This window comes from Oryctolagus cuniculus, chromosome 6 (genome assembly GCF_051225735.1).
Source record: "Oryctolagus cuniculus isolate XC-2025 breed Fujian yellow rabbit chromosome 6, ASM5122573v1, whole genome shotgun sequence".
In the NCBI taxonomy this organism is placed as follows: Eukaryota; Metazoa; Chordata; class Mammalia; order Lagomorpha; family Leporidae; genus Oryctolagus; species Oryctolagus cuniculus.
Genome location: NC_142872.1, coordinates 113,906,183 through 113,920,936, shown reverse-complemented (window position 1 = coordinate 113,920,936; position 14,754 = coordinate 113,906,183). Strand labels below are relative to the sequence as shown.

The window sequence follows — 14,754 nt, the reverse complement described above, 5'->3', positions numbered from 1 at the left end:
TCCCACAAGAATTTTTTTTTAATTTTTATTGATGCAAAAACTTGAGATCTATGCATAGACTTCTTGGAATATACATACTCCATGAACTTCTTCCTTTTTAAAAAATATTTATTTATTTATTTTGGAGGCAGAGTTAGAGAGAGAGGAGTCTTCCATCCCCTAGTTGACTTCCCAAATGGCTGCAACAGCTTTAGCTGAGCTGTGCTGAAGTCAGGAGCCAGGAGCTTCTCCAAGTCTCCCATGTGGGTGCAGGGGCCCAAGCACTTGGGTCATCCTTAGTTGCTTTCCCAGACCATCAGCAGGGAGCTGGATCAAAAGTTGAGCACCTGGGACTTGAACCAGGACCCTTATGGGATGCCAACACCACAGGCAGAGGCTTAACCTACTAAGGCACAGTGCCGGCCCCTCCATGAACTTTTTGAAGACTCTTAGAACTATATGGGAATACCAAAGAGGAGCTAAAAGGCATGTGTCGTCTCTGGAGAATAGGAGGCACTGTTTCAATTAAATATCCCTGAAGTAGGTGAGCTAGGACTGAGCAGAGAGAGCACAATGATGTTCATGGGAGAACTGGCCAATCTTCCATTTCCATGCATTGATCTCAGTTTGCTGGTAGAAGTAGGAGCAGTGAAGGGGCTGGAGGAGGGATTTCTACAACAACCTCTAAGCAGGATACTGACCAACCAGCCCCCTAAATTCCAGGCCAAGCAAGGGACTTGCTGATTTTTTTCTCACTGTCTTTTTCTCTTCCTACCTTTGTATACTCATTCAACAAATACTGCTAGGCACTGTTACAGAACTAAAAGGTACAGTGCTTTAATAGGACAGATGAGATATATGCTCTGATGAGAAACAGGTGAATAAACAAAAATGACAATTTCAGAGAACAATGACTATAATGAAGAAATAAAACACAACACTTTGATAGAAAAAGACTGAGGAGATAACTTTAGATTATCTGGCTAAAAACTCTTTGGGCAAAAATAGCCCTAGACTTTATACAGAAAAAATAAAAAAGCACATAGTTTTTATTGTAAATGAGACATCATACTTCAGGTCAAAAATAAAAAGATGGTAATTCTTGAGAGGTGTGCTAATGACAGCCATTTTCCAGCTCATTATACTCAATAAATAGTAGTTTCCATTTTATAGAAGCAGCTGTAATAGCATTGCACACAGCACTTTGAAATTAGTTGTTTGCTTCTTCACTGTAGGCTGAATATACACTCATAGAGACCACTGGTTTTTTGTTGTTGTTGTTCTTGTTTGTTTGTTTTGAAATCTAGAACTGTTAGTTAAGTGAAGGGAAGGAAGCTTTTTTTTATATATTTCAACACTTAATGATATGGTATGCAATTTAGATGACCTTCCAGCATCCATGAGCCTTATGTCCCACAGGAGGATAACCAAGAGCAAAGCTTCATGGTCCCCTCTAGTGCACTTTCATCTGGAGTTGACTCTTTAACCTTAATTCAGGTATTGATGGTGCATTTTTCAGTAAATTGTTCTCTTCATCCTCACAAGCATCTCCAAGTTCTGTCTAAATGTTTATAGATTCAAGCAAACATCAGAAAGAAGATGAAAAGACCTAATAAGAAAACAAAGTCAGCACAATTCATCTTTCACTTATTCCTGATGCCTTTTTTGTGTTAGAGCTAAGCCATGCATCTATACAGTCATTCTTCCTTACTAGTCATTATTTATGTATAGAAATGCAATATTTTTAAAATGAGTGTTTATGTTAGTATATGTTAATTATGTGTAAATGATTGTAAATTGTTAAGTCTTAAAAACTTCTGTGTTTTATGACACAATTTAATAACTTCTAATTGTAAGGAGGTATATCTGGTATATAACTTAATCCTTTTATGTTCAGAGTTTTCATGTAAATTTATCAAAAAACAAAGGATTCTTTTTAACACTTGGCAGCTATAAAATCTGTAACAAATTTAGCACAAGTAGTAAAAGAGAAGAAAGAGAAGTCTGAATATGTTAACTCCCCTTTGAAACACTCTATATATTCATTTTATTTTATTTTATTTTATATTTTTATTTGAGAAGTAGAGAGACAGAGAGATACAGGAGAACTCACATCCCTTGTTCACTCTCTGAATGACTGCAGAACTAGGAACTATCCAGTTCTTCCATGTGGGTGGCAGAGACCCAACTACTTGAGCCATCATGATTGCCTCCCAAGGTGTGAAATTAGTGTTAGCAAGAAGCTGGAGTCAGGAACCACAGACAGGTATCGAACCAAGGAACTCCGATATTGGATATAGGCCTCTTAACTGAGATTTTAACCACCAGGCCAAATGCCAGCCCCTATACACTTTATTCTTTAAAGTAGTTTACATTTCTAAAGCAAAATGATAACCAACAGATTCCTCCTTGAAAATAAAGATGTTGAGAGAAATTCCCAAATTGTAAATTTTAAAATGATTTAGAAGACTCACTGGTTAATATTTCACTTCCCTCATCTATTATAGTGAGGTTGTTTTGAACATTTTTCTAAAGTGCAGAGAATATCTAAAGTGATTGACCTATCGCTGAATCATTTCTCCCAGAATTACATCTGGTCGATCTTGGATTGATGAGTCCATAAAATCATGCCTAAAAATCATTTCAGACATTCATAATTATCTTGGTGAAAAAGTATATTCTAATGGTTGCTTTGAACAAGTTTTCCCTTAATGTTTAGAGACACAGGATCAGCTTGTGTCAGCTCTTGTGACAAGATAATGAAAGTTTCCCAGAATGGCACTGTGATTCCCAGATACATCTCCAAGTTATAATTTTACTTCTTCTTTCTCAGTGTTGAAAAAGAATTGCAGCTAATTCAGTGTAAAAACCTTTGTTCTTTTTTTCTAAACACTACCTGTTTCCATACTCTCTACAGTCATTAAATCTGAGAACAATTGTTTAGTATGAGATTAAATTAATGAAGTTAAAATACATTTGTAATAACGTGGGGTTTTATATTTCTAGTCCCATTTATTACAATCAAATGAGCATGGCTTATACTAATTACATAACATGAAATTTATTTTTGTTTCTTTCTTAAAGCATGAAGATTTTGGTTGCAACATCATAGCAAATGCAAATGGCTAGTATATGGAAAAAAATTATGTTCCCTAGCCACATCACTGTTTGGCCATACTCGTATTTACAAAGATCATCTAACATTTTGTGATTGTATATGTTTCCAGATTTTCTAATGAATATACATTTTATTAAAGTTTTCAACAATACAACAAAGTTCCAAGATTAGACATGTTCACAAACATAATTCAGATTTGACAACTGTAGATATTTTGCCTATGTTTTCTGTGTGTGTGTGTGTGTGTGTGTGTATGAAGATGTAATGCACATGTTCATGTGTTTTGTGAAATATTTGAAAGAAAGCTGTGGTTATCATGAAAGTTCACCTCTAAACACAGAATCCAACAAGTGCCCATTTACTGCATTTGGCTGTTAGATCTTTCTAGATCTTTTAACAGACCAGTCTTGCAAGCATTTTTCCCTTTATTTTTTCCTTCTTTTTGGTGAGACCATGCCAGTTGTCCTTCAAATCTTCTCACATTCTAGAATGTGCTTGATTGCTTTCTGAAATGTCATTTAACTGATTTTCTTCATCCAGTAAGCTAGAAGAATGTTAAAACTGCCTCCATTAGATTCTAGTTCAACAGATTTGGTTTCTACATGTTCATACTTCATAGATGATCCAGTGATCTTCAGATACCTATCTATTCTACATAGCGTATAATATCAAGTTGCATATACTATTGATTTTCAGACTATCACGAATACAAAGCCTGATCACTTGATTAAGGTGAAAACTGACATATGGTTGCACTGTAAAAGTACACATTCAGTATTAAACTTGACATAAATGCTCATAGGTAATTACATGTAAAATGGGTAAAATTTGGATAAAGTCTGTGATTGAATCAATCTCTATTAATACAAAGTCTCCAAATCCTAATACCTTAGGGTCTAGGATTTCAACATAGAAATTCTGGGAAGAATCAAGCATTTAATTTATAGCATAGTATTACCTAATTTCAGTTGGGAGGCAAGGAAAGACTTTTTATGGAAATGATATTTCTACTGAGAACTAATGGATGATTCACAGTTCATCAAACGAAGATTGTGCAAAAGGGAAAGAACATGCAAAGTATAACAAGCTGCATTCAGGAAAAGTTAAGGAGGAAAGGAATTCATTCTCTACTGAAGCTAAAAAGGATGCTTATTAAGGGATGCTTATGTCACTGGAGCCACGGCTGCAAGTTGCTCTGTAGGAAGTAGAAGGCAAGCCTAGATGTAAATTCCATCCTGCAGTGAGAGACTGAAGCTGGGTTGGCATTGCAGCTGACCCAGTGAAATACTGTGGCAGCTCAGACTAAGATGACAGTGCTGGTGGCATGCAATACAAAGATTTGAGATACCATTTGAGAAATGAGAAACATTAGAGGAAGACCAAGTTGGCTGATCAGGGTAGTACCCAGAGAACAACTGGCCACATGTAATGTTTAGTTTGAGATGCATGCTATATTCGTAGACTTACATCAAATTGATGGTTAAATCATAAAGTCAGAGACATCTTAAAAAAGAGATCAATATAATGAGTTCTACTTTCTGTCTTTTTTTAAAAGGATCCTCTAAAGCACATCTTATATGGAGAGATCAATAATGTGATCACATTCCGCAACAAGGGACACATTTACTATATAGTTGTCAGCAAACAATATGCTATTATAAGCCAGAATTTTAAAGAAAACAGAAGCAAAGTAAATTGAATTTCTCCAGTATGTCAGTGTATCCCGGTGTACATGATGAGTTCCTTGTGGCCTTCTTTATGGCAACAAATGGGGATTTCTGGGACCCAAGGTACATGGAAAGATGAATCTGTGTGAAAGGCAGTAAATGCTTGCATCGTAAGTGAAAGATTAGTGTTTCCATAGAAATTCCCATTTGGTCATTGTGAAGTGCTCATTTTTCTAAGTTGATTTTGCAAATGTTTTTGTATTGATGATTAAAAAGAAGAGGCCAGAAGTAACATAAAACAGCAGCAATTGAGTCCTATAGAGGTTGCTCATCTTTCTTTACCTTCATATTCAAAGCCATTACGAAAGTTATGTTGTTTAGAAGTATGAAAGCAAATGTGTTTTTCCTCTAGGATTTAAAGGGCTTTAAATATCACACACTTCTAGAAAACAGAATGTGTGCTAAATATCTGCCAATTCAAGTAAAATTTTTGCGCTCTTGTTAACCCATAGACTTTTGATTTTTAAAGAGCAAGAAACCATCTTGACCAGAGAGGGGAAAATAAACTGAGATTTAATTTTAAAGCTTTAGTTTCTGAAAGGATCACTTACCATTGCTTTGACCTTTCCTCCTAAGTTGTGTTTTTCTTCAAGAATATTTAATGAGCATCTACAACATGCGAGGCATTTTCTGGAAATGGAGAACCATAAGTGAATGAAAGGCAAATATCCTTGCAATCATGGATCTAATAGCGTAATGGAGAGAGGATGAATAATAAATAAATAAGATGAGTATCCTATAGGGAGGTAATACATGCAATGAAACAAAGCAGGCAAGGCAGTTAAGGGAGGCCACAGATGTGCCTGGATGGAATGAGGGCTTCACCTGTAGATAAGAAGTCAGAAAAAGTTTCACTTACAAAGAAAATTTACAAATATCATTTTCAATACCTTTCCTAGTGAATTGTTCATAATCTCCAGTTCAGAATTTGCAGTCTATAGTGACCACACCATTTGTTTACACCCTCTTTGTCACAACACTTTCTAAATTACTTGTAACATTGCTTTCTACAAAATAGAATTTGTGGCTAGGTTGACCGCTGGCATCACCTGAATATCTACAATTTTATATGACTCTACCAATGCTGCAGTCAACAAGAAATGGTCATGAATTCATCCATGGTGCCACACTTCCTTCTGATGTTTTGCAAATGGGCTATGCTTATCTGCTGGGAGAACTTTCATTTATTTTCTATTAGTGGCAAGCTGAGGTTGTGGTCCTATCTTCAGACTGTAATGTGTCTGTTCCAAAGAATTACTGGCTCCTGTTGACATTTGTGGGGAATTATATTAATATGAAATGTGTCTTTAAGAAAAACTGAAATACAGTCCATATTTTTTTCACCAGGTTTCTTCCCAGTATCCAGCTTAAAGAAAAGATTTCTGATTCAAGTTTCTATGAATAAATAACTATTATCAATTATTTCTTTATAACTGATATATAGTCATTTTAGTTATTATTTTGACACATGGATTACCACAATTCAATAAACACATTTTACTTGGAGATTGGGATAGTTTTAACACTGAATTAAAAATGCCTGTTATAGCTAGATCAAAATGTTATTTTTCTTTTCAGTAATAAAAATATTGCCTACTCAGGTTCTATTAGCAGAAATACCCTGTTCCTCATGCCTATCAATATTTCCTTTAATCTTTTTTTATAAAATAACAGTGTATTTTAAAGTCACTTTTATTTGTCTACTGCCTGTGGATCAAAATGTTTGTCAATTCAGGCTAGCTAGTATTGAAAAGTATCAAGAAAGGGTTAGTAACAAAAGAAAAACTATAGGAAAAAGAGATGCTTGGGTAGAATCATAATACATCTGAAACCTGAAAACCAAAGGATGAACCTAAGACAAAACTAAACAGAAATGGAAATGAGAGCAGTAGGATGACTAGTTTCCGTATAATGTTACCAATAATAATCGGAAGTTTCAGTGCTGCCGTATGCCTCGTCCCTAGAAAGTCCTTTCTGTCAAATTTAGAAATCATGCTATAAGTTATATATTAGTTTGCACTAACTCAGTGAATCTTAAGTATCTCAATAAAGACAGCACACTTATTAGCAGACAGGAAAGGGTTAAATTTTCAACCCAGAATCATTAGTTAAGCTCCTTCCTCCTTTGTTTGTAAGTAACCAAGGTTAGTGGTGAAGCCAGTCTGTACTCACTAAAATAAAGCCCAACTATTCTAAGTCTCCCAAGAAAATTTAATATTTTGATTGATTTAGGTGGAAAAAGTTATTTTTATCATATTACCTGAAATCCAAAACTTTGCAGTCTAGTTTATGTGTGTGTGTGTGTGTATGTATGTAAGAGACACAGAGAAGAATAGAGACAGAGTAAGAGAGAGACACAGAGAGAAAGAATGTATAAATAACTAATAAATCCTAGAATCCTATAGAAGACCTAATAGTCATGCTAACCTACTCTTAGCCAAAAGCTTGGGAAACTGCTACAATTAATCACTAACTAGTGTCTAAGTTGGGAAAAATATTTAACTTCTAAGAGAAATGTTTGTATGTATAGAAATTGGAACTAAAATGAAAGTTGAAATAAAGTGAAATTGTAATGTATTGGATACTAGTTTTGAAATATGCCTGCCTTTTATTTTATTAAATCACTTTGAATATTCTCAAATTTTAAATTGTGTCTTTTTTGGTAAGATTCTCTTGTAGCATTAAAAATACTTATATGGAAACATAGTTTTTATAGGCTAATCATAGATGTAGGTCAAGGCATGTGTAAATGTTTAGTAGAGACAAGAATGTATACTTTTGATATAAAGTGACCTATGCTGTGACAGAGGAGGTAAAATGTATCACAAGAATAGATAAAAGGGACAGTTCGTCTAGAACCTACTACGAGGAATTCTTTTCAAGGTATTTTTAACACCCATGTAGGGTGTCCATATAGTTGTTCAACCAAACTGTACACACATTCACTAGTGAAAGAGGGCTCTACTTAAAATTAGTGGGGACAATATGTGTAACATTGTCCTATTAGGTGTGGACTCTCCATTGTATCCCTAGCATCTTGAGTTAATAGATTTTGCATGTGTGGTTAAAGCAGTGCTCTCATATTCAAGAAGCTGACTTGCATTCAAAGTCTGTGGAGGACTTCTCTCAACCACCTCTGTCTTTCTATCTAGAAGGCAGTGGAGGGCAAGTTGAGGGAAAATTTAACATTTGTTTTTAATCACAGTTACAGGTTAGACATTTGGGAGTTTACTGTGTAATCACAGTTGGTTGGCTCTTTGTTTTGTTAGAACACAGTGACAACTAGACTAGCATAGCTTTAAAAGAGGTGAATCAACCATGGTGCATTGAAATGCCGAGGAGGCCTGCATGTCTGTTGAGAGCTGCTTTGCTTGGTTTGCAGGACCAGTGGTTTTGGCGAGTGAGGAACAACAGAGTGATGGATGGATACCCCATGCAAATTACTTACTTCTGGCGGGGCTTGCCTCCTAGTATCGATGCTGTGTATGAGAACAGTGATGGGAATTTTGTCTTCTTTAAAGGTAAGATTGTTCTCTGAGTCTGACTATTTTGTATTTTGATCATTGTGTCCAGGTTTCTGTACCGCACACACAGAGGGGGATTAAGTCAGACCTCTTAAGTGAAGCTAGGTAGCTAATGGATTACATGAAACAAACTTCATATTGACTAGATATGGAATGAAATAAAATAAAGATTTTTTAAATTTTTAAAATGTTTTATCATATGGTATTCTCATGTATAAGTCAAATTTAAGATATGTTTTATGTTCTTAGAACTTTTAGATTTACGTTAAACATATAAAAGAAAGAAAATAAATAAGCAGCCATTTCTACACTGACTAAGGTATTTCAGTCCACTTGTTTCTACTTTAGAGTCTTTGGAGTTGCTCTCTGTTTTTCTTGAAAGAAATCCTGCTTGCTTGCTTGTTTTCATCTGTAATCTCTGAAACTTTACTTGATTTAATCAGTTTACATGGTTTCTGGAAAACTAGGAAATTACTGCTAAAAGTAGGAAAAATTGAGGACTAGGAGAATTTATTCAGTTTTCAGTGTCGTGAGGTTTATCATCTGAAATTTATCTCAGTGAGAAACTTCAGTCGTACAAGTACAGATGATTGCTCAGCATGCAAAAGTGAGATCATGTGGGAAAATGAGCTTAGTCCAGAGCCTAGTGTTCCCTCCACAGAATCACTGTAGTGCAAAGCTGGAAGCCTTAACTCTTAGTGGAGAACTTAGGGACGAGAGACAGCTTGAAGGAGGGCCCGAGGGAACTGCAGAGACTGTATTTGAGCTGAGGCAGAGGGAAGTTAGAGTGCAGAAATATGAATGAATGAATGTATTATTCCAAGCCTAAAGGACTGAAAATGAGCTCAGAGAGGGATAGAAGCTGAGGGAAGGGAAATGGAGACCTAAATAAATTTTTTTAAAAATTATTCGCAGAATCAAATGGAAGAATTTGTAGTAATGAAAACATGGGCTTTTGGAGACATTTGTAATATTAAAAGAGACATTCAAGCTACCTGTGTGAAATAAAAGAGTATACCTGGAAGTTCTTTTATTTTTGCAGTCTGTTCCTTGAGGAAAGAAGCACTGTGGTGTATCAGTTATAAGAATCTGAGGGTTCGCTACTTCCCTGCAGAATTTGACATGGATTCAAATTCTGGCTCTCATTTGTAAGGTTCGGTTTCTTTTTATGGCAATGAAGATAGTTATTTTACTTCCTTTACCTTACTGGTTTGAGAATTAAAGGACACAATCCATTCAAAGAGTTTGACATAGTATCTGACACATTGATAATACTGAAACATTTTCTGTCATTGATGAGTTAAATTTTATGACAGCATTTCCCTCAACTTTGGATCAGATCATTTTATGTCTGTTAGAATCTTGACATTCTTAATGTTAAAACTGTTACTGAAATAGTTATATAATTGCAAAAATGATTTTATAGATCACTTGCAGGAAAACTTATTATTAAAAATTATTTTTATTTGTGAAGCGATCCTATTCTATGTAATCTGTCCACACAAAGTAGGAACATAATAAATTGAGTTTCGTTGTTAAAAAAAAAAAAAAAAAAAAGAATCTGAGGGTTCGACCGGCACCGTGGCTCACTAGGCTAATCCTCTGCCTGCGGCGCCGGCACACCAGGTTCTAGTCCCGGTCGGGGCGCCAGATTCTGTCCCATTCACTCCTCTTCCAGGCCAGCTCTCTGCTGTGGCCCAGGAGTGCAGTGGAGGATGGCTCAAGTGCTTGGGCCCTGCACCCGCATGGGAGACCAGGAGAAGCACCTGGCTCCTGGCTTGGGATCAGCGCAGTGCGCCGGCCACGATGTGCCAGCCGCAGCAGCCATTGTGGGGTGAACCAACGGAAAAAGGAAGACCTTTTTCTCTATCTTTCTCTCTCACTGTCCACTCTGCCTGTCAAAAAAAAAAAAAAAAAAAAAAAAAAAAAAAAAGAAAGAAAGAAAGAAAAAAAAAAAGAACCTGAGGGTTCTGTGGTCAGTTTTGAATGCTTACTAAATGTATGAAATGGGTAAGCTACTCACTTCTCTTTGCCTCAGTTTCCCCATCTGAGAAACCAGGTTCATGTTACTGCACACCTCAGGATTATTTGAAGCAGTGGATTAATTACCACATGAGAAATACTTGGCTCAGTAAATGCCAGCTATTGCTACTTTAGTAGCATTACTATAATTAATATTATTGCCTGCTTGCTATTTTATAATAAGTGTTTAAATGAGCAGACATGCACTGCACCAGTATAGCCAAAGCAAGGACCCACGTAAAGCTTGTGAATCTTAGGGGCGTAATCTTTGGACAGAAATTCCCCTGCTCTCACCCTTCTTGGGTCCCAGGAGTAATAGGAACACAAAGTAGAGAAGGAGAACCCCGGGGTAGCCTGGGGCTTGAGGGCTGTTCTCAGAGGCCCTGTCTCAAGGCAGGATCAATAGTGCTCTCTGACTGAACTGCCTGAGGAGGAACTGCCACAGCCATAAATCAGTGTGCTGACAGCTCCCGACTGCCTCGGGCCATTCTCACTTTTATTCACTTTGGCTTTCTTTGCTCACTTGTGGCATGGCTGGCTCCTTTTCATCTTCCAACAGCCAGCATAAAAGGCATGTCCTCAGTGTGCCCTCCCACCCACCCTATTTCAGGAATACCTTCCAAGTTACACACAGCACTTGTAAAAATGTGAAATTGCCTACAGTGTTTGCCTGTAAGTCTCACGAGACGTGGCTCTAGTCTAGATTGCCTGGCACAGCACTGTGCTTGCGGCTGCTGAAATAGACCTGGATGCGCAGTAGGCGCTGGATCAACAAGCATCCCTAAACATTGACTCGACTTAGTTTCTCATGTTACTGTGCTAACAGCAGCAATAACTTTGCTGTCAGATGTATTGCACTTTCAGCAAGTTGTGCTTCTCAGTTGTGTCTTCTGATACATCGTCACATGGGGAAACGTCTGCTCTCCCAACGTTTGACACCCTGAAGACCTCGCTCTGGTGCCTCCTTCCTCCAGTTTGCTCTTACCACTTTCTTCAGAGGAGCCTACTCAAAGTCCGCTGTGATATGCAGCTCCCCTGCTCCAGACACTGTTGCTGAATCAGAGGGAGCCTGAAACTCTGGCTGTCCCCAGCAAGACAGCTTTCGTCCCTAGTCTCTGCCTCATCACTGGCAGAGGAGAAATAAGAATCCCAGAACCCTAGGCAGAAACCGCTCTCCTTTCTTTTTTTTTTTTTTTTTTTTTCTTAACCAAAATCCACACTTTTTCAAGATAGCTTAATTTTTACCTAATTTCCTCTCCCTATTCCAAGAGCCCGAGCAGTGTGCCACATTACATTTTTTTATTTAATGAATGCATTTTTTCATAGGTACAACTTTAGAAATGCACTGATTCTTTCCTCCATTCCTACCCTCCTCTGCCCCCAACTCCCATCTGACATTTCTCTCCCTCTCCCATTTCCTTCTTCATTATTGTTCATTTTTAGTTTGACTTTATATACAGAGGACCAACTCCATGCTAAGCATAGATTTCAATAATTTGCCCCCATGCCCACACACAACATATAGAGTACAGTTTGGGAACAAAATTTGTGGTCGATTCTCATAGTACAACTCATTAGGAATGGAGGTCCTATATGGGGAGTAAGTGCACAGTGACTTCTGTTGTTCTTTTAACAATTAACACTCTTATTTGTGATGTCGGTGATTACCCGGGGCTCTTGCCATGGGCTTCCAAGGCTATGGAAGCCTTTGTGACCATAGATTCCATCAGTATTTGGACACAGCCATAAGCAAAGTGGATGTTCTCTCCTCCCTTCAGAGAAGAGTATATCCTTCTTTGATGACCCTTTCTTTCCACTGAGGTTTCACAGAGATCCTCCGTGTAGGATATTTTTTGGCTTTCCATGCCTGAAATGCTCTCACAGGCCTTTCAGCCAGACCAGGAAGCCTTAAGGGCTGATTCTGATATCAGAGTGTTATTTACAGTGAATGTCATTCTAGGAGTGTGCTGTGTGGACTGCTTCCCATATTTCACTTTCCTTCCTTTTTAAATCTATTATTATTACCAGGCACTTGATGTTATTTATATGATCATTTTTATACTTAAACCCATCTATATGTTGACTTTGACATTTATTATGATCATTTTAACAGTTAAGATGGCATTTATACCACTGATTTTTATGGATGTGGAGTCCCGTGACAAGTGTTTAGGCTGTACCCTTAGAAGTAAGTCTATAGGACTATATGCAGAACTATACTGCTTACAGTTATAGAATACCTCCTCCCTCGCTTAACCCTCTTATTTTTAACTGGGATATTTTTCCAATTGACTTAAAATACATATGATCCTACACTCAACACATTCACCATCAGAATGGTCATGGATACTTGATAGCATCTCTTTAGGGCCTTTATCAGATAAGTAGACTGTTCCTCATCCCTAAGACTATCCATCCCATTTAGCTCCAGGAGCTGTGAGATGACCTGGAGTCCTCTTCTTCCAGCTAAATCCTCTTCTCTTCTTGAATTTTCTACATTCCATCTGACAAACCAGATATTTCACTTATTTATTACTTATCTGTGATCTCGTTGCTAGCATGTCAGCTGTGTAAGCACAAAGTATTCACTCTGCTTCTCCTTTTTTTTTTTTTGCCTTTTTATACTCTTGTTTCCAATCTCTTAAGCCAGTGCTTGAGGCAAATTTCTATAATGACCAATAGTAAATATTTTAAGTTTTGCAGCACACATAGTGTATGCTCTTCTTTGTTTTTTGTTGTATGTGTTTTTATAATTCATTAAAATATAAAACTGTTCTTAAATTATGGGCTTTAATGAAACAGGCTGTGGGTCATAGTCTCTTGAGTTACATTTAAGTGAAACCTAGAATGTAGTCAACACGCCACAGAGAATGAATGAACTGAGAATAAAATTTACCCTAGTCTGTATTCACAGCCTACACAAGTCAGCCTCAGCCTCTACCAGTAGTTGTGCACCACTGTAACTAATTTTCTAAGTGTCTCTCTTCTTTGATTTGCTCTTCATCCCTCTTTACCTTCCTTATTCATATCCTCATCTTTCCCTCCTTTTTATGTTTTTCTCTCCTTCCTTTTTTTTTATAAGTCAGAGTTAGAAAGAGAGAGAGAGAAAAAGAGAGAGAGAGAGCTTTCATCTACTGTTTCACTCCCCAATAGCCAACCCTTGGCCTGGCTGAAGCCAGGAACCAGGAGCTTCATCCAAGTGTCTCACATGGGTAGAGGGTTCCAAGTATTTGAGGCATTTTTCCACTGCTTTTCCAAGGCTACTATTAGCAAGGAGCTGGATCAGAAATGGAGCAGCTGGGAAATGGAACAGCCAGGACATGAACCAGCACACGTATAGGATGCCAGCATTGCAGGCAATGGCTTCACCCCATTGCCACATTACCCACCCCATTTTTACCTTTCTAATTTACATTATATGATAATACTTTTTCTTGACTAGTCTTTTTTCACACTGTTTAACTAAAGCTTATGTTTAGATATAAACTTACTTAATCATGTATTTTTTACAATATGTAGTATTAATCTCATTTTCATAGATTCAATTGTAAATAAATGCTTATTTATAAAGTACAAATGTTTTTTAAACTTTTATTCAGTAAATATAATTTTCCAAAGTACAGTTTATGTATTACATTGGCTTTTTCCCCCTCATAACTTCCCTCCCACCCACAACCCTCCCATCTCCCGCTCCCTCTCCCATTCCATTCACATCAAGATTCATTTTCAATTATCTTTATATACAGAAGATCAATTTAGTATATATTAAGTAAAGATTTCATCAGTTTGCACCACACAGAACATAAAGTGTAAAATGCTGTTTGAGTATTGGTTATAGCATTAATTCACATTGGACAATATATTAAGGACAGAGATCCCACATGAGGAGTAAGTACACAGTGACTCCTGTTGTTGACTTAACAATTTGACACTTTTGTTTATGGTGTCAGAAATCTCCCTAGGCTCTAGTCATGAGTTTCCAAGGCTATGGAAGCCTCTTGAGTTCGCTGACTTTGATCTTATTTAGAAAAGTTCATAGTCAAAGTGGAAGTTCTCTCCTCCCTTCAGAGAAAGTTACCTCCTCCTTTGATGGCCCATTCTTTCTACTGGGATCTCACTTGCAGAGATCTTTCATTTAGGTCCTCTTTTTTTTTTTTTTGCCAGAGTGTTTTGGCTTTCCATGCCTAAAATACTCTCATGGGCTCTTCAACTGATAGAATAAAAAAGGGAGAGAATGATCCAACATGGGAAGCAGGATACACAGCAGACTCATAGAATGGCAGATGTCCTAAACAGCACTCTGGCCTCAGAATCAGCCCTTAAGGCATTCAGATCTGGCTGAAGAGCCCATGAGAGTACACATGTTTTTAATACAAAAAACACA

General features: G+C 37.2%; 1 protein-coding gene across 2 annotated transcripts in view; it reads left to right on the top strand.

Annotated features, from left to right (window-relative positions):
* The window catches only part of MMP16 (matrix metallopeptidase 16), a 297,823-nt gene that overhangs the window by 246,365 nt on the left and 36,704 nt on the right, over positions 1–14,754 (top strand). For both annotated transcript variants that reach the window (XM_070075287.1, XM_002710677.5), the window contains exon 7: positions 8,207–8,345. In XM_070075287.1, coding sequence (XP_069931388.1) covers positions 8,207–8,345 — 139 coding nt within the window. The remainder of the gene's footprint in view (positions 1–8,206; positions 8,346–14,754) is intronic.